The sequence below is a fragment of the Lethenteron reissneri genome, chromosome 2 (genome assembly GCF_015708825.2).
Source record: "Lethenteron reissneri isolate LAM-NWPU_2019-01 chromosome 2, ASM1570882v1, whole genome shotgun sequence".
Classification (NCBI taxonomy): Eukaryota; Metazoa; Chordata; class Hyperoartia; order Petromyzontiformes; family Petromyzontidae; genus Lethenteron; species Lethenteron reissneri.
The window spans coordinates 4249525-4273152 of NC_083780.1; the positions used below are offsets into that span (position 1 = coordinate 4249525).

Consider the following 23628-nt stretch of genomic DNA (forward strand, 5'->3'; position numbering starts at 1 on the left):
TACGTGACTTTACCGAAAGAACCGAAGAATAATCACAGAAGCAGCGCGTGGGTTCGACTCCCGACCCGGACGTCGCTTCTCTGTGTGGAGTTTGTGTTTCTCCCTCTGCCGCATTGGTGTCCTCCGGTTTCCTCCTTCCAGAGCTAAAGCCCCACACCCAGTGGAACTGGTATTGGGGCTAGGCCACATCCACAATGCCGATGACGTTCACTGAAAATCTCTCAACTGGGATCGCAAAGCAGCAGCATCACGCCCTAGTGGTGCGACAAGCTTGGCAGGACCCTCCTGAGCACGAGTCTTGAGACTCAAACTAAACAGACGGTGAGGACCCTGACCCACGGTGAGTCTCGGAGTGTCTCGCCGTCTTGTGTATGTCCACGCCCTGCACAAGTGAAAGTGGCTCTGTCGCTTGATTAAAAGTGTGCGTCTATATATCTGTCTCTGAGTTTCCATAACTGCTCACAGATGTGAATTCCTGAACAGCAGGGACGTGGGGGGAGAGGGGTGGGGGTAATGGCAGCCACGTGCAGGACTCCCACCTCCTGTACCCCCCCCAGACCCCTCCCCCCCAAACCCCTCCCCTCCTCCCCTGAAGAGCAACGAGTCGAGATTGAGTTCGAAGTGATTGAGCTGTCCAGTTGCTTTGTGAGTTGGTGATTTGCAGGTACTGTACACCCACCCATTCACTCCCCCACACCCACTCACCCATTCACACCCCACATTCACCCATTCACACCCCCACACTCAACAGCCCACTCACCCGCCCACCCCCACCCACTCACCCATTCACTCCCCCACTCACCCCTCCACTCACCCCTCCACTCATCACCAAGTCACCTACTCACCCATCCACGTCTTCACCTGTGTGTGTAGCAGTGCCAGGTTCTATGGCCGTGGTGTTCATAGCCGCAGTTGCCCACAGGAGGAATCTCCGAGTCTCCTCCACTCGTGCACCTGGTGTCCTCGCTGATGAGCTGTGTGGAGTGGAAGCCGGTAATGTGGTGGTGGAGGGCTCGCTGATGAGATGTGTGGAGTGGAAGCCAGTAGTGTGGTGGTGGAGGGCTCGCTGATGAGATGTGTGGAGTGGAAGCCGGTAATGTGGTGGTGGAGGGCTCGCTGATGAGATGTGTGGAGTGGAAGCCAGTAGTGTGGTGGTGGAGGGCTCGCTGATGAGATGTGTGGAGTGGAAGCCGGTAGTGTGGTGGTGGTGGTGGTGGAGGGCTCGCTGATGAGCTGTGTGGAGTGGAAGCTTGAGGCGATGGACTTTCCTGCTTAAACACATTCCTCCTGCGGAGGGAGCTGGTAGGAACGTTGGGTTGCTCGGTCAATGGCCAGGGTCAACGGCGGCGTGGTGTATTCCGCAAATATGCCCGATTGTGAGGGCGGGCACAAGCCGGCGTGAGTAGGTTAAACGTTGAGTTGTATAAGGGCACCACGGGGTAACCAGCCACTCCCCACCCAGCCCCACCCCCCACCCAGCCCCTCCCTGGACGACGGACGGACGGACACAATAATCCCCTGTGGGCTGGTGTAACCAGGAGGTTCCTACCAGTAAAACTCTGTTTAGCTTTGGTGTCTGTGGGGAGCCAGTGTCCCTCCAGCGAGTCCCACCCCTTGACCAGGGCGAGGAGGAGGTGATGATGAGGAGGAGGTGAGGAGGTGATGATGATGAGGAGGCTGTGTGCTTGAGTAGCCACATCGCTCCTCCACACAAACCAACCCCCTCCCCTCAACCTCCTCCCCTGCACCAGAGCCCCTCCCCTACCCCACCCCGGCTCCCCCCCCACCCACATCCCACCAAACCCCTCCCCCCCGCACCAGAGCCCCTCCCCTCCCCACCCGCCTTTGTTCTGCGTGCGGTGTGCGAGCCACAGAGAGGGGTCGCGTTTTGTGCGGTGAGTGAGTGTGAGGAGCGGTGGCGCAGCGGTTAGCGCTCCGCTACGAGTTCACTTCACCGCTGGGCATCCCCAGTGCTGGAGAGACAAAGGCGGTCGGGCGTGCTTCTGGCTGCATAGTGTTGTTGTTGCATCACTTTTTGGGTTGTTGTGGCAGGTTTGTGCCAGGCTAGGTTCACCACGACCGCCAATATGGGGCCAATCTTCTTGCTGCTCCTGATGGTGGCAGCTCCAGGTAAGTCCCATGTGACTCGCTCACCCGTGCTCACCCACGACTCACCCACGACTCACCCACGACTCACCCACGACTCTTTAACCAGTGACTCACTCACCTGTGACGCTCACTCACCCGTGTTCCACCCACCCACGACCCTCTTAACTCGCGCTCCCGTCACGAGACCGTGACCGACTCACCCGTGGCTGCTGTCCGTCGTGTAGATGGAGAAGCTGGGAGAATCAGCAAGAGAGCTGGAGATGAGGTTCAGCAAGAAGGTGACCCATTTACTCACCCACTCATTCACCCACACACTCACCCACTCACCCACTCATTCACCCACTCACCCACCCACTCACCCACCCACTCACCCACTCACTCACCCACTCACTCACCCACTCACTCACCCACTCACCCACTCACTCACCAACTCACTCACCCACTGACCCACTCACTCACCCACTCACTCACCCACACACTCACCCACTCACTCACCCACTCACTCACCCACTCACTCACGCCCGGTCTCACCAGTGGCGATGTTTACGCACCAGGTACTCATTTGAGGCTGAGTCGACCTAGGGGAGGGGCCCAGGACCGGTTCAGATAATCGTCACTGGTGTTGACCGTGAGCGGGAATCGAACACGGGTCGCCGGGATCGTATCGCAGTGCACGAACACACATTCACACATCACTCCATCTCTTCTCCAGCCCGTTCTATGCCCGTTCAGCCCCCTCTATCCGGCCAAACAGAAGCTGTTTGGCCATGCGGTGGCTGGGTCATGTGGCCCACATGACCCAGCCAATGCAGCCTCGCCTGCCGGAGGAACTCTCCGATGGGACTGTGTCCAGGTCTCTGGAGGATTTGTGAGCTCCTCACACAACCCAGTCTGGTTAAGGCCAGGACGGATCATCGACAGTGTCAGCCTGAATGTTTCCTTCATGGGAGTCCACGTTTTTGCAGTTATAGAGAAGGGAGGGCACAACTGTGGCTGACAAGACCTCGAGCGAGAGGCCAGGTAGCTTCCACACAGCGAGACGCAGCTGACGAAAAAGGTGATGCCACTCGACTGATTTTGGAGTGAGATCTCTGAGGCCAAACCCCGGGTACAGAGACTCCTCCCCTCTCCCATGCAGGTCACTCTTGCAAATGAGACTTCTACCCACGTCTCTCCAGTTCTCAGCTGGTCACACAAAATCTACTTGCCTATCAACACATTAACTCGCCTCCATCTCTACCCCCTCGCCCCCCCTCCTTCTATCCACCTCTCGTCTCTGTCTCATCACTCCCCCCCCTCCCTCCCCTTTCCACCTTCATTTCCCTATCCTCTCCTTACCTTTCGATTTAAAGCTTTCGTGACTGCAGGGATTCATCTTCTTGGTTCTTTCGGTAAAGTCACGTAGAAGGGAAATAATAAAATAATAAAAATAAAACATAATAAAATAATTCTCACCACGTTGCGTTGTGGCCGAAACGTCGTGGGGGGAAGAACCAAGAAGACTCTCCTTACCTCTTCCCCCTCTCGCCTCTCTCCCCTCTCCTCTACTTTCCTCCCCCCCCTCTACCCCCTCTCCCCTCTGTCTCATCTCTCTCGCCCCCCCCCTCTCCACCATCACTCTGTCTCATTCCTTTCCCTCCCGTTCTCTCCCCCCCCCTCACTCTCTCACCTCTCTCCTCTCCTCCCCCCCTTCTCCTCCTCTCCGTCTCATTCCTTTCCCTCTCTCCCTCTCTTTTTTTACGATCATTGGAAACAAGAAGATTATCGGTGTAGTCGGCACTTTGCTTCGTTCATCATTCAAATTTTTTTAAAAAAACTTTGCTTTATGTAAACCCCCACCTCTCGCTCACTCTCTCGGTCACTCCCTCGCTCACTCTCTCGGTTACTCTCTCGCTTTGTCACTCTCTCGCTCACTCTGTCGCTCACTCTCTCGGTCACTCTCTCGCTCTCTCTCTCGGTCACTCCCTCGCTCTCTCGCTCACTCTCTCGCTCTCTCGCCCACTCTCTCGCTCGCCCTCTCGCTCACTCTCTCGCTCGCTCTCTCGCTCTCTCTCTCGGTCACTCTCTCTCTCTCACTCTCTCGCTCTCTCTCCCTCTCCCCTCCCTCCCCGCAGTCTCCGTGGGCTCCCGGGCCGCCCACGCCTTCCTGCGGACCCGCCGCCAGGCCTGGGACCCCCAGGACCCCACGTTCTGGCGCCTGCACCAGCACTTCCTGCACCTGGGCCACTACGAGGCGGTGAGCGCCCCCCGCTGCCGCGGGCCCTCTTTATTCACCACGTGCTCCCCCGTGATCCTATTGCCCCCGTTGACCCCCCCTCGTGGGCCCCCTTGATCCCTGTGGTCTCCATTGACCCACGTGGCCCACCTTGACCCCGCGGTCCCCCTTGACCCCGTAGTTCCTCCCCTTGATCCCCACGGTCCTCCTTGACCCGCCACAGTCCTCCGTGACCCCCGGCAACCCCCCTTGGCCACCACGGCCCCCCTCGACCCCCCCCCCTCCCCTCGGCGTGCAGGTGTTTGAGATGGACGCGGCGTTCTGGGCTCTGCACGCGCGCGACCCCGAGGCCTCTCGCCGCCACTACCTCGACCGGCCCGACCCCGTCCTCGACCGCGACCCCGAGGCCGACCGCGACCCCGAGCCTCCGGGTCGCGACGACCCCGACCCTGACCCCGGCGAGTCCGAGCACGACCCCGGCAACCGGGAACCGGGGTTCGAGTACCAGGGCAGGGGGGGCGCCCCCCAGCGGGGAGCCCGGCGCCACGAGGGGGAGGAGGACGAGGAGGAGGAGGAGAGAGGTCAGGGCAGGGCCCCCCAGCGGTTCCACCACGGGGACTACGGCGACTACTGAGCCCGGGGTCTCACCACAGGGGTCCCGGGGTCACACCACAGGGGTCCCGGGGTAACACCACAGGGGTCCCGGGGTCAACGCCACTCACACCGAGGTCCTCCCAGCCCCCCTTTGCAGGATTCACTTTGAATCCACAAGCCCCCCCCTCCATGCCTCCCGGAGTCTCTCATAGTCTCCAGGGCCCCCCCATCAGTGTGCACGGTTCCCAGCTTAACTTCTTAGGGGTCCCCCCCCCCCCCATTTCATTCCCAGGAGGGGGTCCGCGATCGAACCCCCCGAGATGACTCTGAGATCCTCTACCTTAGCTAGCGGAGTTCCGTTTAACCGCCACGAGGAGGGGGTCTTAATTCCCTTGCTCCCCCCTCCCCCTTTTCATTTTCAGGGATCCCAGTTAGAACCCCCGCTTCTCACCCACCCCAATGTTTACCCCCTTTATCCCCGGGGTCCCTAAGTCGACAGCAGCTGTCAGTTGCAGGGACGGGAAGAATCCAAGCGGCGTGTGCGCTAGGCACGGACGACAAGCTGCAAGTTACACGCTGATCCAGTGCCGGATGAAGCGCGTGCGGGTCCTGTAGCATCTGTTATGAAGGGGCCCTAAATAAATAAATAAAACACGTAAATATGAAAAAAACACATTTTTATACTTGCATAGTAAAGTAATTGTATTTTTCCATTTGCTATACAGCCAGATAATAACGATAATATCGCTAACCTTAAACACCCAGTCGTTCATAAAAGTTGAAGGCGGTATAGTACTATAGTAATAGAGCAAGTGCAGAATCACTGAATCGGAATTGGTAGCTTGAAAGCATTTAACGCGGGGGCCCTTGAAAGTGCGGGGCCCGTAGCTACACGTGTAGCTACTACACGTGTAGTTACTACACATGTAGCTACTACACATGTAGCTATTACACGTGTAGCTACTACACGTGTAGTAGCTACTACACATGTAGTTACTACACATGTGTAGTAGCTACTACACGTGCAGCTACTACACACGTGCAGCTACTACACGTGTAGCTACTACACGTGTAGCTACTACACGTGCAGCTACTACACGTGTAGCTACTACACATGTAGCTACTACTCTTTGGTTCTTTCGGTAAAGTCACGGAGATAGAAAAACAATGGATCACGACGTTTCGATCGCAACGCACGCAATCGTCGTCAGGTGGGACAACCACAGCAAGTAGACACTGCTGAAGTAGCTGTGGTTGTCCCACGTGATGCCGATTGCTTGCGTTGCGATCGAAACGTCGTGATCTATAACACCGGTCAACACACGTTTTCTGGCACAAGCTATTCCAACGGTTCTAAGGTAATGTTGGGGTGCTGATTCCAAATCTGGCATCAGTTTTTGTCTATCACATCAGGTTTTTGAGATATCAAATATTGCATTTTCAATAAAAACTGCAGAAGAAAAATATTAAATAAATGTGGATATCTACATAAAATGATATTATAAACACACTATCCTAAAAATACAGCACCATATTTTAACGCTAAAGCAGTCACTGACTCACAACAACTTGCAATCATACTTGACAGAGTTAATTTCGGGTAAAATCAATGAAAATGGGGTATGTCGATAGCATAAAATGAGATGTGATAGAGCAAATCTGAAATCAGATTTGGAATCGGCACCCTGAAATTAGTCTAAAACAGCTGCAAAAGTCCAGGCCAGAAAAAAAATGTTTTTTTTTGGTTGACCAATGTTATTATTTCTACCCACGTGACTTTACCGAAAGAACCAACGACTATGGATTCCTGCAGTCACGAAAACTTCAAATCAAGATTCACATGTAGCTACTCTTGCTACTAGAATAACCCGGCACTGCGCTGATCAGCCGTAGCCTACAGGTCGGTTGCATGGAATCTAAATCACGTGTAGATGTGCACGTGACCCAAGGCAGGGACAATTCTCCGCCGGGCAGCTGCCACTGTTGGCGGTGATGCAGAGGTCGCCGATTCGGTTCCATCTCCCGGCGCGGCAGCTGAAGCGATGGGAGGGCTGGGAGGGTGCTCAAGAGCCCCACCCCCACCCCCCACTTCCCCTCCACCGCAGTGAAGTCGAGGATGGGCAGGGTTCGTCGTCGTTGTGTGGTGGTGGCGGCGGTGGTGGCGGTGATGGCGGTGGTGGTGGCAGTGATGGCGGTGGTGGCGGTGGTGGCGGCGGTGGTGGCGGCGGTGGTGGTGGTGGCGGTGGCAGTGGTGGTGGTGGCGGTGGTGGTGGCGGTGGTGGTGGCGGTGGTGGCGGTGGTGGTAAAGTTGTGGGAGACTTTCCAAGCGGCCTCTTGCACGACGTCCTGGCCGGCCTCTGGTGGAGGCCCCTTCCGCTAGCGGTGGCACGTGCGAGGACTTGCAGGCCTGCGCCTGTGCCTCTGGATTCGGGGCCCAGCTTCTCTCTGCAGGCCCCCCCCCCCATCCCCCTGAATTCCGTGGGGGGAAGGGGGGGGGTGCTGATCTTGTCTGTGACCTGTGACCCTGTGACCCCGTGACCCCGTGACCCCGTGACCCCGTGACCCCGTGACCCAACTCACTGTGGAATAAATCAATATATAGAGGCAAAGTCTGACGGAGACTCCCGGAGTTTATTGTGAGACCATCACCACCATCACCATCACAACCACCATCACCATCATCACCATCATCACCATCACAACCACCATCACCACCGTCACCGTCCCTGCCTCTTGTTCTTGACCGTGTGGCGCTGGAGCGACGGGGCCTATTCCGGGTAGAGGAGAATCCCCGAGAACATGGAGTCATTGTTGTTGTCAGCGTAGATTCCTCCGTTCTCCGGTCCGCCAAACACCTCGAGCCACACCTACACACCACCGCCACCATCACCGCCACCGCCACCATCACCGCCACCATCACCGTCACCGCCACCGTCACCGCCACCATCACCACCGCCATCACCGTCACCACCACCATAATCACCGCCACCACCATCATCACCGCCACCATCACCACCACCGCTACCACCATCAACCACCACCACCACCGCCACCATCACCGTCACTGCCACTTTCATCGCCACCGCCACCATCACCGCCACAATCACTTGCCTCGACAACATTAACATCACTAGCATCATCACGAACACCAACCTCAACTGACATCATAATCATGATTCATGAACATCATCATCATCCCCCCCTCCCCTCTACCTCCATCAGCCTTCCCCATCACTCATCACCATCATCATCCAACCATCACCCCCCCACCACATCACTCATCATGCTCCCTCCATCACCCACAGAGGCGTAGCTGGGGGGGGGCAGGGGGGTACATATGTCCCCAGGCGCCAAGGTAAAGGGGCGCCAAAATGAGGCTTACAACGTCACTGTGGTGCCACAACGACGGGGCTGCTCTGCCGAGCCAGGGAGCCGCCCGGCTTCCACCACTGCACTGCCCCCCATCACCCCCCCCCACATAAGCACGCACCCGCACCCACGTAGGGCCTTGTGGTCGGGTCACCTACCCTGAGTTTTCACCCGAGGGCCCCCTCGGGGGGTTACCCCACGGTTTCTCAGGGCCAGGGAATTGGACAGGACCCTTCCCAGGCTAAGTAACACTGCGGCGCCGTGGGCGGATTTGAGATTGCACGACCACGGCGAGCTCAGAGAGCCCCGCAGTTAGAAACGCATACAAACACAAACACGGGTCAGCAAGGCAGATAGCTAGGATCAGGACCCGGGGCTGCTGATTGGTCAAAAGGTCAAAGGCCGGCGGGATCGCAAAAGGGCGGGAAATCCTAGGCTCAGGATTGGTCGAGAGACCAAGGCGGTCGGGACGGGGGCGCCTAGCCTTTGATGTGGATAGTTTAAAAGAAAACGCAGGGGCAGTAGGGAGTTCTCTTCTTCTGGAGTAGTGACACGGGGTCAACGACGAGGGAGTCATCGGGCGAGCCGCAGGATCGTCTGCAGGACGACCTGAGTGCCGCAAGGTCACCTAGGACTACAGACGGTATCGTATTACACGCCTTACAACACCTCAGAGCGGAGAGTAGGATCCGTAGGAGAGGGTTAGTTCGGGGTAAGGACGAGTAGGAAAGCGGTTTAACAGAGAGCGCAGCATAGAATAGGGCTGTACGCCACTAGAGAGTGGGTTAGAAGCGCCTTGCTGGCCCGCACACACACACGGGTGGCTCGGTGGGTTAACAAGGGCTAATAAAATCTCGAGCGTAGTAACAAAACCGTGTTGTTGGGTGTTTTTGAACGTGGTATTAGCGTGCACTGCATTCGCGGGTGTGTGGTCGTTGTATGCGTAAAGGCCGTGGTCTCTGTACGATTGTGCGGGGACGGAGGTGTGTGTGTTAACGCCCGGGGAGAGCACTTTTGTGTGTCGGCGTGTGCCCCGCTTGCGTGTGCTCGTTACGTGCGTAAAGTTGCGGCGCGGTGGTGGGTCCCTGACCCCCAGCCCCGCGGCTCGAGCGCGTAATCGGCTGCGCATTGTTGTACGGTTTATCTCGCGCGCACGGCGGCGGCAACTTGAGTCGTTGTGTCGGCGTGTGCCCCACTTGCGTGTGCTCGTTACGTGCGTAAAGTGCGGCGCGGTGGTGGGTCCCTGACCCCCAGCCCCGCGGCTCGAGCGCGTAATCGGCTGCGCATTGTTGTACGGTTTATCTCGCGCGCACGGCGGCGGCAACTTGCGTCGTTGTGTCGGCGTGTGCCCCGCTTGCGTGTGCTCGTTACGTGCGTAAAGTGCGGCGTGGTGGTGGGTCCCTGACCCCCAGCCCCGCGGCTCGAGCGCGTAATCGGCTGCGCATTGTTGTACGGTTTATCTCGCGCGCACGGCGGCGGCAACTTGCGTCGTTGTGTCGGCGCGTGCCCCGCTTGCGTGTGCTCGTTACGTGCGTAAAGTGCGGCGTGGTGGTGGGTCCCTGACCCCCAGCCCCGCGGCTCGAGCGCGTAATCGGCTGCGCATTGTTGTACGGTTTATCTTGCGCGCACGGCGGCGGCAACTTGAGTCGTTGTGTCGGCGCGTGCCCCGCTTGCGTGTGCTCGTTACGTGCGTAAAGTGCGGCGTGGTGGTGGGTCCCTGACCCCCAGCCCCGCGGCTCGAGCGCGTAATCGGCTGCGCATTGTTGTACGGTTTATCTCGCGCGCACGGCGGCGGCAACTTGAGTCGTTGTGTCGGCGCGTGCCCCGCTTGCGTGTGCTCGTGTGATCCCGTGTTATAAGTGTGAACGCGTGTGGTACGGTGTATGCGTAAGCTCTCGTCGTGCGAAATCGGCGTACCCCAGGTGCGCGATCGTAACGTGAGCGGCCAGCGCGGCGCAGAGCGGCGCAAGAGTGAGTGCCGTGCAGAGCTGTGTGTGTGGGTGTGCACGTACGTAATTAACCATGCCTGCTACGCGGACCCACGGTGGAGGGGAATCCTCGGGCGACGGCTCCCACACCATGGGTGAAGAACTTAGCAGCGGTTCGCTTAGCAGCGGGGGGGCGATTGATGATGCTAGCCCGGCCGTTAGCGTTATCGAGGGAGGGATCTCGGGGGCTAGCGACCCCCACAAATTGGTGTCGGAAGCGGTACGGACCCCCGCGTTACCTCACGCTAAAATAAGACTAATATTTACCGGCCGGGGGGCCCCTTCGTGGAAGGCATTCGCCCGCAATCTCTTAGGGGCCAAGGAAATTAATGGATGGACGGACGCGCAGGCAGTACGTCAACTTAATATGAATCTTGATGGGCGGGCAGCCGATTTTGTAGAAGCGTTACCCGCGAGCGCACAGACACAGCTAGAGGAGCTGATGCGCCGACTCGATCAGCGTTTTGGCACGCATGACGAGGAGGAAGCAAAATCGGCCTTAGAGGCGCGCTGTCGCCAACCTGGCGAAGATCTACGTGATTACGCCGAGGATTTGCGCGAGTTAACAAAGATTGCACGCCCGGGGTACACAACTGATGTTATTGAGGAACTGGCCGCCGAAAAAATCCAGCGGTACCTGTCTTGCACGGCGTGGTGGCAGCCAGACATGAGCTGCCCACGTCTTCCCTTTAACACCCTTGTCGAGCGCGCACGTAAGTGTGAAAGAATTCACAGCGAACGCGCGCAGCTCCGGGGGCTGGGACGAGAGCGCGCCATTGCGAGCCTGCTCTCGGAAGACGAGGAGGAGGAACAGGAGCTCGCGAGGACGGTAAGGGGCCGAGAAAGAGAGCCTCCAGTGTCCCGCGAGACAACCCCGGGATGGGTTGCCGGTATACAAACGGGTATAAAGGATGTCTCCGGCCAGGTAACCCAGGTACGCGAGGAAACGAATAAAAATATGACCCAACTGCAATCCTCCGTTGAGACCATCCGATCCGAAATGGGGGACCTACGCGCCACGGTGGGAGGGTTATCTGGGAGGGTAGCCCGACTAGAGGTGGATGGTGGACAGCGGCGTAATGGGGGGGGAGGGAGTGGGCAGGGGGCCCACTACGGAGCCGCCCCCCCTCCCCGGGCATGTTATATGTGCGATCGCCGAGGGCATCTAGTGAGGGACTGTCCTCAGGTCGCCCGAGCTAGACAAGAGCTAAGGTCAAACACTAAGGCCCCCCTAGAGAGGGGACCACCGGGGGGTGAAATCGACGTAGCCCCGACACAAACAAGCTGTGAGAATAATGGCGAGCGAGTGATCTCCACACAGGTTCCAGCAACAACGCCCACAGAAACGGTGACTCCTGGCGACTGGCTGCGGGAGCTGGTGGCGGGGATCACGGGGGCCACGTCGCTGGTGGAAGGGGAGGTAAAAGGAGTGCGTACCCGAATCCTGCTGGACACGGGGGCGGTGGCCTCGCTCGTGAGCGCAGCGCACTGCAGCGCGATCGGGGTCGACGTGCGTCACCTGCAGGCACCGGACCGCGCGCTGCTGGGGAGAGCCACCCTAGAGGTCCGCATAGGCAGTCAGGTGTGCACCCAGGAGTTCTACGTGTCGAGTGCGTTGTGTCACGAGTGTATCGCAGGTACCGACCTCTTAGAACGGCTGGGACTCAACGTGCAACCCCGCCAGCGATGCGCCACCATGGAGAGCAACGGCGAGCGGATACCGTTCTTGGGACGAGAACCGACGCGCCCCCGCTTCGCACCTGTGGCCGCTATCCTGGTGACGGCAGTCACCATCGGCCCGCTCACCGAGATGCTGGTGCCGGTGGCAACATCCCCCACCGACCCCGCGCTCCGACCATCAGGGGAGGTAATGCTAACTCCTCACCCGGAGTTGGCAAAACGGTATGGGATAGTGGGATCCGCCACGTTGGTAAACGCAGATGGGGACCGATTGTTTATGCGGATGTTTAACCCCCACAATACCCCAGCGATACTACGACGGCGCACCCCGATAGCCACCGTACACCCCCTGCACGCACGCCACTCTAACGACTCGGTGTTCGCACTCTGGGCTGAGGACCCCGGGCGTCCTGAGGGTGACCAGGACCTGGCCTGGCGAGTCGGCCCGACTCCCCGAGCCGAGGTCGTTCCCCTGCTCGACGCGTTACATGTACCATGGGCGGATTTACCTAAGGGAGAGGCCGATCGGCTGCGCAAGTTACTGCGGGAGTATGCCGACGTATTCAGTGAACACGACTCGGACGTGGGTCGGACCGATCTTGTTAAGCACCAAATTGACACCGGTGCAGCCCGACCCATCAAACTCCCTGCGTACCGAGTGGGCGCACCTGAACGCGCCCAAATCAAAGAGGCAGTTGGGGACATGCTTCGCGATAACATAATTCAGCCCTCGGCGAGCCCCTGGTCAGCCCCGGTGGTACTAGTAACGAAAAAGGATGGGTCAACCCGGTTCTGCGTCGAATACCGTAAACTAAATGCAGTCACGCTCGGCGATGCCTTCCCCATACCCCGCATCGACGACACCTTCGACAGTCTCGCAGGAGCGCGGTATTTTTCCACCCTCGATCTGGCGTCCAGTTACTGGCAGGTGGAGATGACGGAGGAGGATCGGCCAAAAACAGCATTCACCACCCCGATAGGCCTGTTTGAGTTTCGAGTGTTGCCGTTCGGACTCACTAACGCACCCGCGACGTTCCAGCGGTTGATGGAGTTGGTGATGCGGGGCTTGCAGTGGGAACAGTGCCTGATTTACTTGGACGATGTGATAGTGTTCAGTAGATCTTTGTCTGAGCATTGGTCCAGGCTTCGAGAGGTGTTCCAGCGACTGCGAGCGGCTCATCTCAAGCTCAAGCCACGTAAGTGTTACATCGCACAACGCGAGGTGGGGTACCTCGGGCATCGCGTCAGCGAGGCAGGCGTGCACACTGATCCGGAGAAGGTACGCGCCGTAGTGGAGTGGCGACGGCCAAGGAATCTGACGGAGATCAGATCATTTTTGGGGCTCGCCACCTATTATCGTCGATTTGTAAAGGGATTCAGCGAGATTGCACGCCCTCTAACCCAACTCACCTCCCCTAAGCACCCCTACCAGTGGACGGGGACCTGCCAGACGGCCTTCACCACTCTCAAAGATCACCTCACCCATGCCCCCACCCTCGCTTTCCCCGATTTTACCACCGATTTTATTTTGGACACCGACGCCTGCAGCAGCGGGCTGGGCGCGGTGTTGTCACAGGTACAGGATGGGACGGAACGAGTCATCGCGTACGCCAGCCGGACCTTGAGTGGGGCCGAGCTGAACTATTGCGTGACCCGCCAAGAGTTGTACGCCGTGATTTTCGCATGCAAACAGTTCCGGCCGTATTTGTACGGCAGGAGATGTCGCGTACGCACTGACCATTATGCTCTGCAGTTTCTTCTTACATTCAAGGAGCCGCGGGGGCAGATGGCCCGGTGGTTGGCGCAGTTGCAGGAGTACAACCTGCAAATCGAGTATCGGGCTGGCCGGACGCATGCAAACGCGGACGCCTTGTCGAGGCGACCCACGGTGTACGCCGAGACGAGGGCGGAGGAGGCCTGCCCGTGTTTCACGGGGGGACGCTGCCGGCAGGCAACGGACCCCCGAGAGGCCGCGGCCACTGACCCCTCCCCAGCGAGAGAGAGTGCAGTGTGTGCCACAGAGACCCTCACAGGTGGCACTGAGGATCCCGTCGACCGCCCGGCAAGCGCGGGACCCGCGGCTCGGGACCCAATCGGACGGATCCAGGAGGACGTCGGCTGCGCCTTCCCGGGCCTAAACGACGAGCAGCTGAGACAGACCCAGCAGCGAGATCCGGATCTGGCGGCAGTGGAGGCGGCGCTGCGGGAGGAAAAGAGCGCCCTACCAGGACCCTGGAGCGGTTTGTATGCCCGGTTGTGTGTAGAAAACGGGGTGGTGAGGGAACTGGCCGACGCTGGGCAGCCGGGGTGCATCTGCGTTCCCGCCCATGTGCGACCCCAACTACTACAACTGGTACACGACCACCCGCTCGGGGGCCATGATGGGGAACGGCGCACCCGGGAGACTCTGCGTCGCCAGTATCTCTGGCCTAAATTGGCGCAAGATGTGGCCGCCTGGGTGCAGGGCTGCTGGGCCTGTCAGCAGTGTGGGCAAAAGCCGGCGAGGTACCAGGTACCCCTGAGGCCGTTCCGAGTCAGTCGGACGAATCAGTTGGTCGGAATCGACCTGCAGGGGCCCTTTCCACGATCCCACCGGGGCAACCGATATATTCTCGTAGCGGTGGAGTACTTCACCCGCTACCCCGTGGCGGTGGCTATCCCGGATAAAACAGCCCTCGTAGTGGCCCGGGCCTTCGTGGAAAACTACGTACTTAAGTGCGGGATCCCCGAACGAGTCATTACCGACCAGGGTAGTGAATTCGAGGCCGAACTATTCCAGGCGCTGTGCCGAGAGTTCGGGATCCAGAAGGACCGAACCACGGCGTATCACCCCCAGGCGAACGGGATGGTAGAGAGGATGAACCAGACTCTGGCCGGGAAGCTTAAACGCATGGCGGCCGCGAATCAACAGGACTGGGACGAACACCTCTCCTATTCCCTGTTCGCCTACACCACCGCCGTTCACACATCTACAGGACAGACCCCGTTCCTAATGATGTTTGGTCGCGAGTCTCGCCTGCCCGCAGATCTGCTGTTCGGTGTCCCTCTGCCGCAACGGGAGGAAGGGAGCCACCCCGTGGAGCACTTGCTGGAGACCCTGCGAGGGGCCAGGGGCCGAGCCTACCCGCACGGAGAGGCCGCGCACCAGCGGCAAGAGCAGGGCGCCCGACCCCGTATGGAGCCCCCCTTCTACACTGCGGGCTCCGAGGTGTGGCTGTACACTCCCCGCGTCGGTGCCGGACAGGTGGGGAAGCTGACCACCTACTGGCGAGGACCCTGGATTGTGAGACGGCAGATCTCACCATGGACGGTGCTGATTCAGGGAGGAGAGAGGGGCCGGGAGATGGTGGTCAACATCCGCCGACTGAAGCCGTGGCGAGCAGCCCCCGAGGGGGGGAGCCCCGCCGTCCAAGTACCCCGAAACCCCGGGGTCCCCCCACCCCCCGTGCCCGGGGGCCTCGCGCAGTATATGGGCCCCCTGGAGCCCCGGGCTCCAAGGGGCCCCGGGCGGGGCCGGGGGCGACGAGGACGGCGACCCTTAAACCCCACCGCCTCTGAGTTTGTTCCCCAGCCCGCAGGTGCCAGAGGCCGAGGGTAGCCATTGGAATGGAGGAGGAGACCACCGCCGGAGCCCCAGGAGACGGAGCCAGCCACCCCCGAGGCCAGCCACAAGGGCCGGGCGAATCCCGCGGACCCCGCGGCGATACCTCGTGGGGGCAACCCAGGCGAGGTGCTCCAGTCAACCCGGGACGGGGACTGGCACCCCGGGGGGCTATGTGGTGCCACAACGACGGGGCTGCTCTGCCGAGCCAGGGAGCCGCCCGGCTTCCACCACTGCACTGCCCCCCATCACCCCCCCCACATAAGCACGCACCCGCACCCACGTAGGGCCTTGTGGTCGGGTCACCTACCCTGAGTTTTCACCCGAGGGCCCCCTCGGGGGGTTACCCCACGGTTTCTCAGGGCCAGGGAATTGGACAGGACCCTTCCCAGGCTAAGTAACACTGCGGCGCCGTGGGCGGATTTGAGATCGCACGACCACGGCGAGCTCAGAGAGCCCCGCAGTTAGAAACGCATACAAACACAAACACGGGTCAGCAAGGCAGATAGCTAGGATCAGGACCCGGGGCTGCTGATTGGTCAAAAGGTCAAAGGCCGGCGGGATCGCAAAAGGGCGGGAAATCCTAGGCTCAGGATTGGTCGAGAGACCAAGGCGGTCGGGACGGGGGCGCCTAGCCTTTGATGTGGATAGTTTAAAAGAAAACGCAGGGGCAGTAGGGAGTTCTCTTCTTCTGGAGTAGTGACACGGGGTCAACGACGAGGGAGTCATCGGGCGAGCCGCAGGATCGTCTGCAGGACGACCTGAGCGCCGCAAGGTCACCTAGGACTACAGACGGTATCGTATTACGCGCCTTACAACACCTCAGAGCGGAGAGTAGGATCCATAGGAGAGGGTTAGTTCGGGGTAAGGACGAGTAGGAAAGCGGTTTAACAGAGAGCGCAGCATAGAATAGGGCTGTACGCCACTAGAGAGTGGGTTAGAAGCGCCTTGCTGGCCCGCACACACACACGGGTGGCTCGGTGGGTTAACAAGGGCTAATAAAATCTCGAGCGTAGTAACAAAACCGTGTTGTTGGGTGTTTTGAACGTGGTATTAGCGTGCACTGCATTCGCGGGTGTGTGGTCGTTGTATGCGTAAAGGCCGTGGTCTCTGTACGATTGTGCGGGGACGGAGGTGTGTGTGTTAACGCCCGGGGAGAGCACTTTTGTGTGTTGGCGTGTGCCCCGCTTGCGTGTGCTCGTTACGTGCAGTAAAGTTGTGGCGCGGTGGTGGGTCCCTGACCCCCAGCCCCGCGGCTCGAGCGCGTAATCGGCTGCGCATTGTTGTACGGTTTATCTCGCGCGCACGGCGGCGGCAACTTGCGTCGTTGTGTCGGCGTGTGCCCCGCTTGCGTGTGCTCGTTACGTGCGTAAAGTGCGGCGTGGTGGTGGGTCCCTGACCCCCAGCCCCGCGGCTCGAGCGCGTAATCGGCTGCGCATTGTTGTACGGTTTATCTCGCGCACACGGCGGCGGCAACTTGAGTCGTTGTGTCGGCGCGTGCCCCGCTTGCGTGTGCTCGTTACGTGCGTAAAGTGCGGCGTGGTGGTGGGTCCCTGACCCCCAGCCCCGCGGCTCGAGCGCGTAATCGGCTGCGCATTGTTGTACGGTTTATCTCGCGCGCACGGCGGCGGCAACTTGAGTCGTTGTGTCGGCGCGTGCCCCGCTTGCGTGTGCTCGTGTGATCCCGTGTTATAAGTATGAACGCGTGTGGTACGGTGTATGCGTAAGCTCTCGTCGTGCGAAATCGGCGTACCCCAGGTGCGCGATCGTAACGTGAGCGGCCAGCGCGGCGCAGAGTGGCGCAAGAGTGAGTGCCGTGCAGAGCTGTGTGTGTGGGTGTGCGCGTACGTAATTAACCATGCCTGCTACGCGGACCCGCGGTGGAGGGGAATCCTCGGGCGACGGCTCCCACACCATGGGTGAGGAACTTAGCAGCGGTTCCCTTAGCAGCGGGGGGGCGATTGATGATGTTAGCCCGGCCGTTAGCGTTATCGAGGGAGGGATCTCGGGGGCTAGCGACCCCCACATCACATTATAACTTATTGCGGCGGGCGCGGCAGCCTGAAACTACTGCACAAATCTACACCTCAACCTAAAAGTTTATATATCCCGCCACACACAGCCTACATGCCATGTAATTACATGTTGGTATGTGATTAAACGGGGGGGGGGGCGCCAATTTTTTAGTTTGTCCCCGGGCGCAAAATATCGTAGCTACAACACTGATCTCCCATCACCCATCACCCCCCATCCCTCATCGTGCTCCCTCCATCACCCATCACCCCCCCCCATCCCTCATCGTGCTCCTTCCATCACCCATCCCCCCCCCCCCCATCACTCATCGTGCTCCCTCCATCACCCATCTCCCATCACCCCCCACCCCCATCCCTCATCGTGCTCCCTCCATCACCCATCACTCATCGTGCTCCCTCCATCACTCATGGCCCATCACCCCCCCCCCATCACCCCCCCCATCACCCCCCCCCCATCACCTGGTCCCCCGCGCGCAGCGGGAGCAGTGCGGTGGCGGCCGCCTGGTCCACGTCCCCCGGCTGGAACTGGTCGTAGGTAAAGATCATCCCGCGGCCATTCTGGTAGAGACCCACCTGGGGGAGACAGAGTACACACACAGAGTACACAGGGAGTACACACAGAGGACACGGAGAGTACACAGAGTACACACACAGAGTACACACAGAGTACACAGAGAGCACACAGAGAGTACATGGGGAGTACACACAGAGAGTACACAGAGAGTACACACAGAGAGCACACAGAGAGCACACAGAGTACACAGAGAGTACACAGAGTACACACAGAGAGCACACAGAGAGTACACAGAGTACACACAGAGAGCACACAGAGAGTACACAGAGTACACACAGAGAGCACACAGAGAGTACACAGAGTACACACAGAGAGTACACAGAGAGTACACAGAGAGCACACAGAGAGTACACAGAGTACACACAGAGAGTACACAGAGAGCACGCAGAGAGCACACAGAGAGTACACAGAGTACACACAGAGAGTACGCAGAGTACACACAGAGAATACACAGAGAGTACACAGAGAGCACACAGAGAGCACACAGAGAGTGGTGAGTGTGGTGAGTGAGGTGTGAGTGTGGTGAGTGTGGTGAGTGTTGAGTGTGGTGAGTGTGGTGAGGTGTGAGTGTGGTGAGTGTGGTGAGTGTGGTGAGTGTTGACTACCTTCACGTGGCTGGTGTACACGGTGAGTGTGGTGAGTGAGTGTGGCGAGTGTGGTGAGTGAGTGTGGTGAGTGTGGTGAGGGTGGTGAGTGTTGACTACCTTCACGTGGCTGGTGTACAAGGTGAGTGTGAGTGTGGTGAGTGCGGTGAGTGTGGTTAGTGTGGTGATGTGCGTGGTGAGTGTGGTGAGGTGAGCGTGGTGAGTGTTGACTACCTTCACGTGGCTGGTGTACACGGTGAGTGTGGTGAGTGTGGTGAGTGTGGTGATGTGAGTGGTGAGTGTTGAGTACCTTCACGTGGCTGGTGTACACGGTGAGGTGTGAGTGTGGTGAGTGTGGTGAGTGTTAAAGGGTGACTACCTTCACGTGGCTGGTGTACACGGTGAGGTGGTACGAGAAGAGGTAGAGTCCGGGGCTCACGCACGTGAACTTGCCGCTCTCCGGGTCGAAGTGTGGGGGGCTGTTGTACAGCACCTTGGTGAAAGAGATGGGGGTCCCGGGAAGGGGGGCCCGCGCCCCCAGCCCCGCAGAGAACGCCGAGCGCGGGGGGGGGCCGGGGGTCAGCAGTGAGGAGGAGCTCTGGGGGTGCCCGGGGAAGCCCCGGGCGGACACGCCGGGGTTGCCAGAGGATCCCGGGGGGCCCGGGGGACCGGCGGGACCCTGCACCCCTGTGGAGGGAGGGGGGGAGACACAGGGGGTTGTACGGTGTTAGGGGTCGTGTACGGTGTGCGACGGGGGCGTGGGGAGCGGTAGTGGTAGCGGTGAGCACGAACGTTCACTGTGGAGGAGAGGCTGCCGCTCCTCTGTCGGGAGCTGGACCGGTACCGCCTGGATCTCTGCGGTATTCAGCAGGTTCGTTGGACTGGCTATGGCTCCTGTCACCATGAGGGGTGGACAGTCCTCTACTCGGGGCAGGAGACTGTCAAATAACAGGGAGTGGCTCTTCTTCTGAACAAAAGATGAAGGGGGCATGGCAGCGTGGCGGTGAGGTGTTGGAATCTGTAAGCCCCAGACTACTGTGGGATCGCCTCCCCATCAACCATGGGCGAGGAGTGGTGATGGTGGTTGCTTAAGCTCCCACCGATGATGAACATCAGTGGAGGGATGCAGCCCAAGGCCGATTAGTCAGATGCCTTCAATGACCTACTGTCACAGGTGATACATTAAAGTGGCCTCCCGGGATAGCATGATCCTGTTGTGTGACTTTAATGCCCGAGTGGGTCACGATGATGGCACCTGGGTTGGAGTGATTGGAAGGCATGGGCCAGATCAGCTCAATAACAACGCTAGAAGGCTGATAGACTTATGTGCAGCCAATGGGCTTGTAACCACCAACACGCTGTTCCGTCATCGGCGCATGGTGTGTGGTTGTGGGTTTGAATAGGACCCCATTCAAACCTTCAGTGGCCTGGTCTCAGCTAGCTGATGACAGTTGCAAGTGAAAACTTCATCACCACTTGCAGCTGGGGTTGGCATCGCCCCCTCCCCTTCTCCTGATGCCGAGGGGAAATGGGCAAGGTTTAGGACTGTGGCTCATGCAGCTGCAATGGCTGCTTTGGGTACACGGTCCAGACCTCCCCAGAGACCCTGGCTAATGGAGGAGGTGTTCTGGCTGGTTGAGAAAAAGCAACAGGCCCACTCCCACCATCTCCAGCATCCCACGTCAGAGAATGAGGAGGCTTACCGCAAGCCTTAGCTTGGAGATTTCGAGAGCCATGCAGTGCTGCAAAGATGAGTGGTGGTCGCGGGTTGCTGAGGATATGGAGTCTGCCTCAGTAGCCGGCGATCACAAATCACTCTTTAACTGTATCAAAAAAGTTACTTGCAGCGCCACACCCATCACCAACCTTAGGGGAAGAAAGGTGTTCTAATGTCCGACCCCCAGAAACATGTTTGCAGATTTGTTGAGCATTTCTGTCAGGTTCTAGGGGAGGGGAAATTCCTCAACCTGGAAAACATCATGGGGCAAAGTGGGGATGAACCTGCTGTGGTTGTGGTACCTCAAACATTGGAAGTAGTCACCCCCTGTGAGTGACTGGCTGAAGTGCCATCTGTTGAGGAAGTACTGAAGGTGATCCAGAGTCTGAGATCAAGAAAAGTGCTGGCGTTTGTGTGCAGATTGCCCTATATGACATCATAATAACTGTCTGAACCACTGGACAGTTACTGCAGGATTGGAAGGATACCCTGGTGGTCCCCCTCTTTCAGAAAGGGGACCGCACAGATTGTAACAACTACAGGGGCATCTCCATCCTCAGTGTGCCAAGATAGAGCCCGGCAAAGATTATTCAACATCGCCTTGCCAGGCACACTGAGGATATATATTCTTGGTTCTTTCAGTAAAGTCATGTGGATAGAAAATCTATATATATAAAATCGCAAATCTGTCTGTCTGTCTGTGTGTCGCCGGACCATACGCAGTTTCATTGGACGAAATGTGAGGGATTTGCGAGATGCGATTGGTCCGGCGGTTGCCCCTGGCAACGGGTAGCGACGCATTCGCTGCGGGGTGGACGTCATTTTTAATTCCCGTTAAAAATATGCACACGCATTAACACGCGACTCTGAGGTAAATTGATCAAAGTTTCACGTCCTCTTCACTCCCCCCCACCCCAATTTGTGCAATTACTATTATAGGGTCGGTAGATAATAAAATTATAGCGATTAGACAGTATTATTGTAGCGCGGGGGGGGGGGGGGGGACGGCACCCGTACCCAGCCTCAGCCGGGTGGGCAATCTAGGCGAGGCCAGAGGCTCTGCACGCTACTAGGCCTCGACACCCCACCACACTATAGGCCGTACATACTACTGCACAGCGGCCGAGGAGATCGTGGCTGGGGGGGGCAGGGGTAGCAGCCCATCTGTGTATATATGTAAGGTTATTAAGAAATATATTTTTCACCCGGGCAACGCCGGGTACTTATGCTAGTAAAAATAGAAAATGATAAAATAAAATAAAAAATTCAAATAATCAATTGTGCTTTCAGAATCTCTGACTCTCTGCTCACGATCATTAAGGACCTTCACGATGGTGGCCAGGCCCGAGTAAAGCTACGTGGCCAGGAGTCGGAGCCATTCCCTGTTGACCTTGGGGTGCGACAGGGATTTCCTATGGCTCCCACATTATTTCACATCTTTCGACCACGTAGTGCGATAAGCCTCCCATGGCTGTACCGGAGGAATCTCCATCTGGTACAGATACAATGGGGGGCTGACCGGTGCCCGGGTACGGTCGAGGGATGGCTCCCTATTGGTCAATCATGTTACGTATGCTGATGATCTGGTGAGTGCTACTCACTCAGAGGAGTAAGGAGTTGGAGGCGCTGCTGTTCGACCAGGAGCTTGTTACTAGGAGGTGGGGTCTTACCATCAGCCCCACCAAGACTAAGCAACTGCCTCGGTATTTTGTGCCATCAAACACTCCACCCCCTCAGCTCACCATTGGTGATGGGGCAGTTGTGGAGAAAGTTGGGAGTTTTCCATAACTGGGCAGTGTGCGTATGACCACTTCCGGTTTGATAGCAGAGGTTTCACTCCGAATCTTTTAATCGGCTGTGTAACACGATGGATGGAAGCTAACTGGTCTGTCGCTCCACACGAAGCTTCGGGTCTTCTCGGCCACGGTCATGCCCTCCCTTCTCTACGCTTGCGAAACGTGGATCCCCCTAATGGGACATCTTCGCAGGTTAGAAACATTCAGGCTTGCCTGTCTGCGATCCATCCTGGGTTTAACCAGGCCGGATTGTGTGAGGAGGTCACAGCCACCGCATGCCTAAACAGCTTTTGTTCGGCCGGATCGAGGGGGCTAAACGGGCGCGGCACGGGCTAGAGAAGAGATGGAGTGATGTGGTACAGGAGGACATGGAGCTGAGTGGACTTGCCGATGACTGGTACCAGCGGTGTCAAGAACGGCCTCAGTGGAGGAGGCTCGTGAAGGACGCAAATGGGCAGTTGGAGGCAGTCGCCCTCCAACAACAACGAGCGGAGCGCCGGGTGGCTAAAGCACAGCAAGTTGGCACAGTAGGGGCACAGGTGGTGGATCGGCCAGTCATCTCAATCAGTCAACCCATGGCACCTGCTGGGTCTGTCCCGTGACCTCCTGCCAGCGGGCGTTCGACACTGCACGTGGTCTTAAAGTGCACCTAGCCTGGCACAAGCGTCGTGGTGACGTCACCGCAACTTAGTGGCAAATGGCGGTTGTTGTGCGTGACGAGGTGTGTGTGACGAGGTAGTGTGTGTGCGTGTGACTGTGTGTGTGTTACCGGGCTCCCCTCGCTCCCCCGTCTGGCCGTCCCTCCCGTCCCTCCCGTCTCGCCCCGCGACTCCGTTGTGCCCCGGGACCCCCGGCACCCCCAGGCACGGGTAGTGGGGGGCCCCGTGCCCCTCCTTGGCGGGGGGCCCGTCCCCTACAGCGGGGGGGTCGACAGGGGGAGAGGCGTCCGGGACCTGGGGAGAGGGGGGGACACCTGAGCAACAACTAAGCAACCACCACACAACCACCACACAACCACTTTACAACTACCACCATGCCTAGTATCACCACCACCACCACCGCATTCATCACCACGACCACCAGCACAACCACCACCATGGCCTCTATCACCACCACCACCACCACAATCACCTCTACCAAAAGCACCACCATCATCATCGCCACCCCCACAACCGCCATCACCACCACCAATCGCCGTCACCAACACCGCCCATGACACACACATCTCGACGATTCGAGCCCATCTCAACTCGCACCTCCTCCGCCTCGTGCTGCACCTCCGCCTCGGGCTGCGCCTCCACGGGCGTGACCTCCTCGGTGCCCTCACTAACCTCATCCTGACCCCGGGTCACCGGGGTCAGAGAGGTC

General features: G+C 58.6%; 2 protein-coding genes across 4 annotated transcripts; one reads left to right on the forward strand and one right to left on the reverse strand.

Annotated features, from left to right (window-relative positions):
• Nucleotides 1-597: 597 nt before the first annotated feature.
• ECRG4 (ECRG4 augurin precursor) lies at nt 598-7100 on the forward strand. Of its 3 annotated transcripts, none has more exons than XM_061552184.1 (5): nt 598-664; nt 2053-2130; nt 2334-2387; nt 4224-4345; nt 4623-7100. In XM_061552184.1, exons 2-5 carry the CDS (start codon nt 2088-2090, stop codon nt 4956-4958), a joined length of 555 nt encoding a protein of 184 aa, XP_061408168.1. In that variant the 5' UTR covers nt 598-664; nt 2053-2087; the 3' UTR covers nt 4959-7100. The 3 variants fall into 3 exon arrangements, with proteins under 3 accessions (XP_061408168.1, XP_061408159.1, XP_061408150.1); XM_061552175.1 differs by lacking the exon at nt 598-664 and adding an exon at nt 1823-1895; XM_061552166.1 differs by lacking the exon at nt 598-664 and having other exon boundaries at nt 1859-2130.
• A 428-nt stretch (nt 7101-7528) lies between these two features.
• LOC133341533 (adiponectin-like) lies at nt 7529-23624 on the reverse strand (the record flags this gene model as incomplete). Its single annotated transcript, XM_061550217.1, has 5 exons — nt 7529-7686; nt 18049-18162; nt 19127-19434; nt 23030-23213; nt 23517-23624. Coding segments are annotated over 5 exons (765 nt in total), but the record flags the coding sequence as incomplete, so codon positions are not given.
• Between the last annotated feature and the right edge of the window lie 4 nt (nt 23625-23628).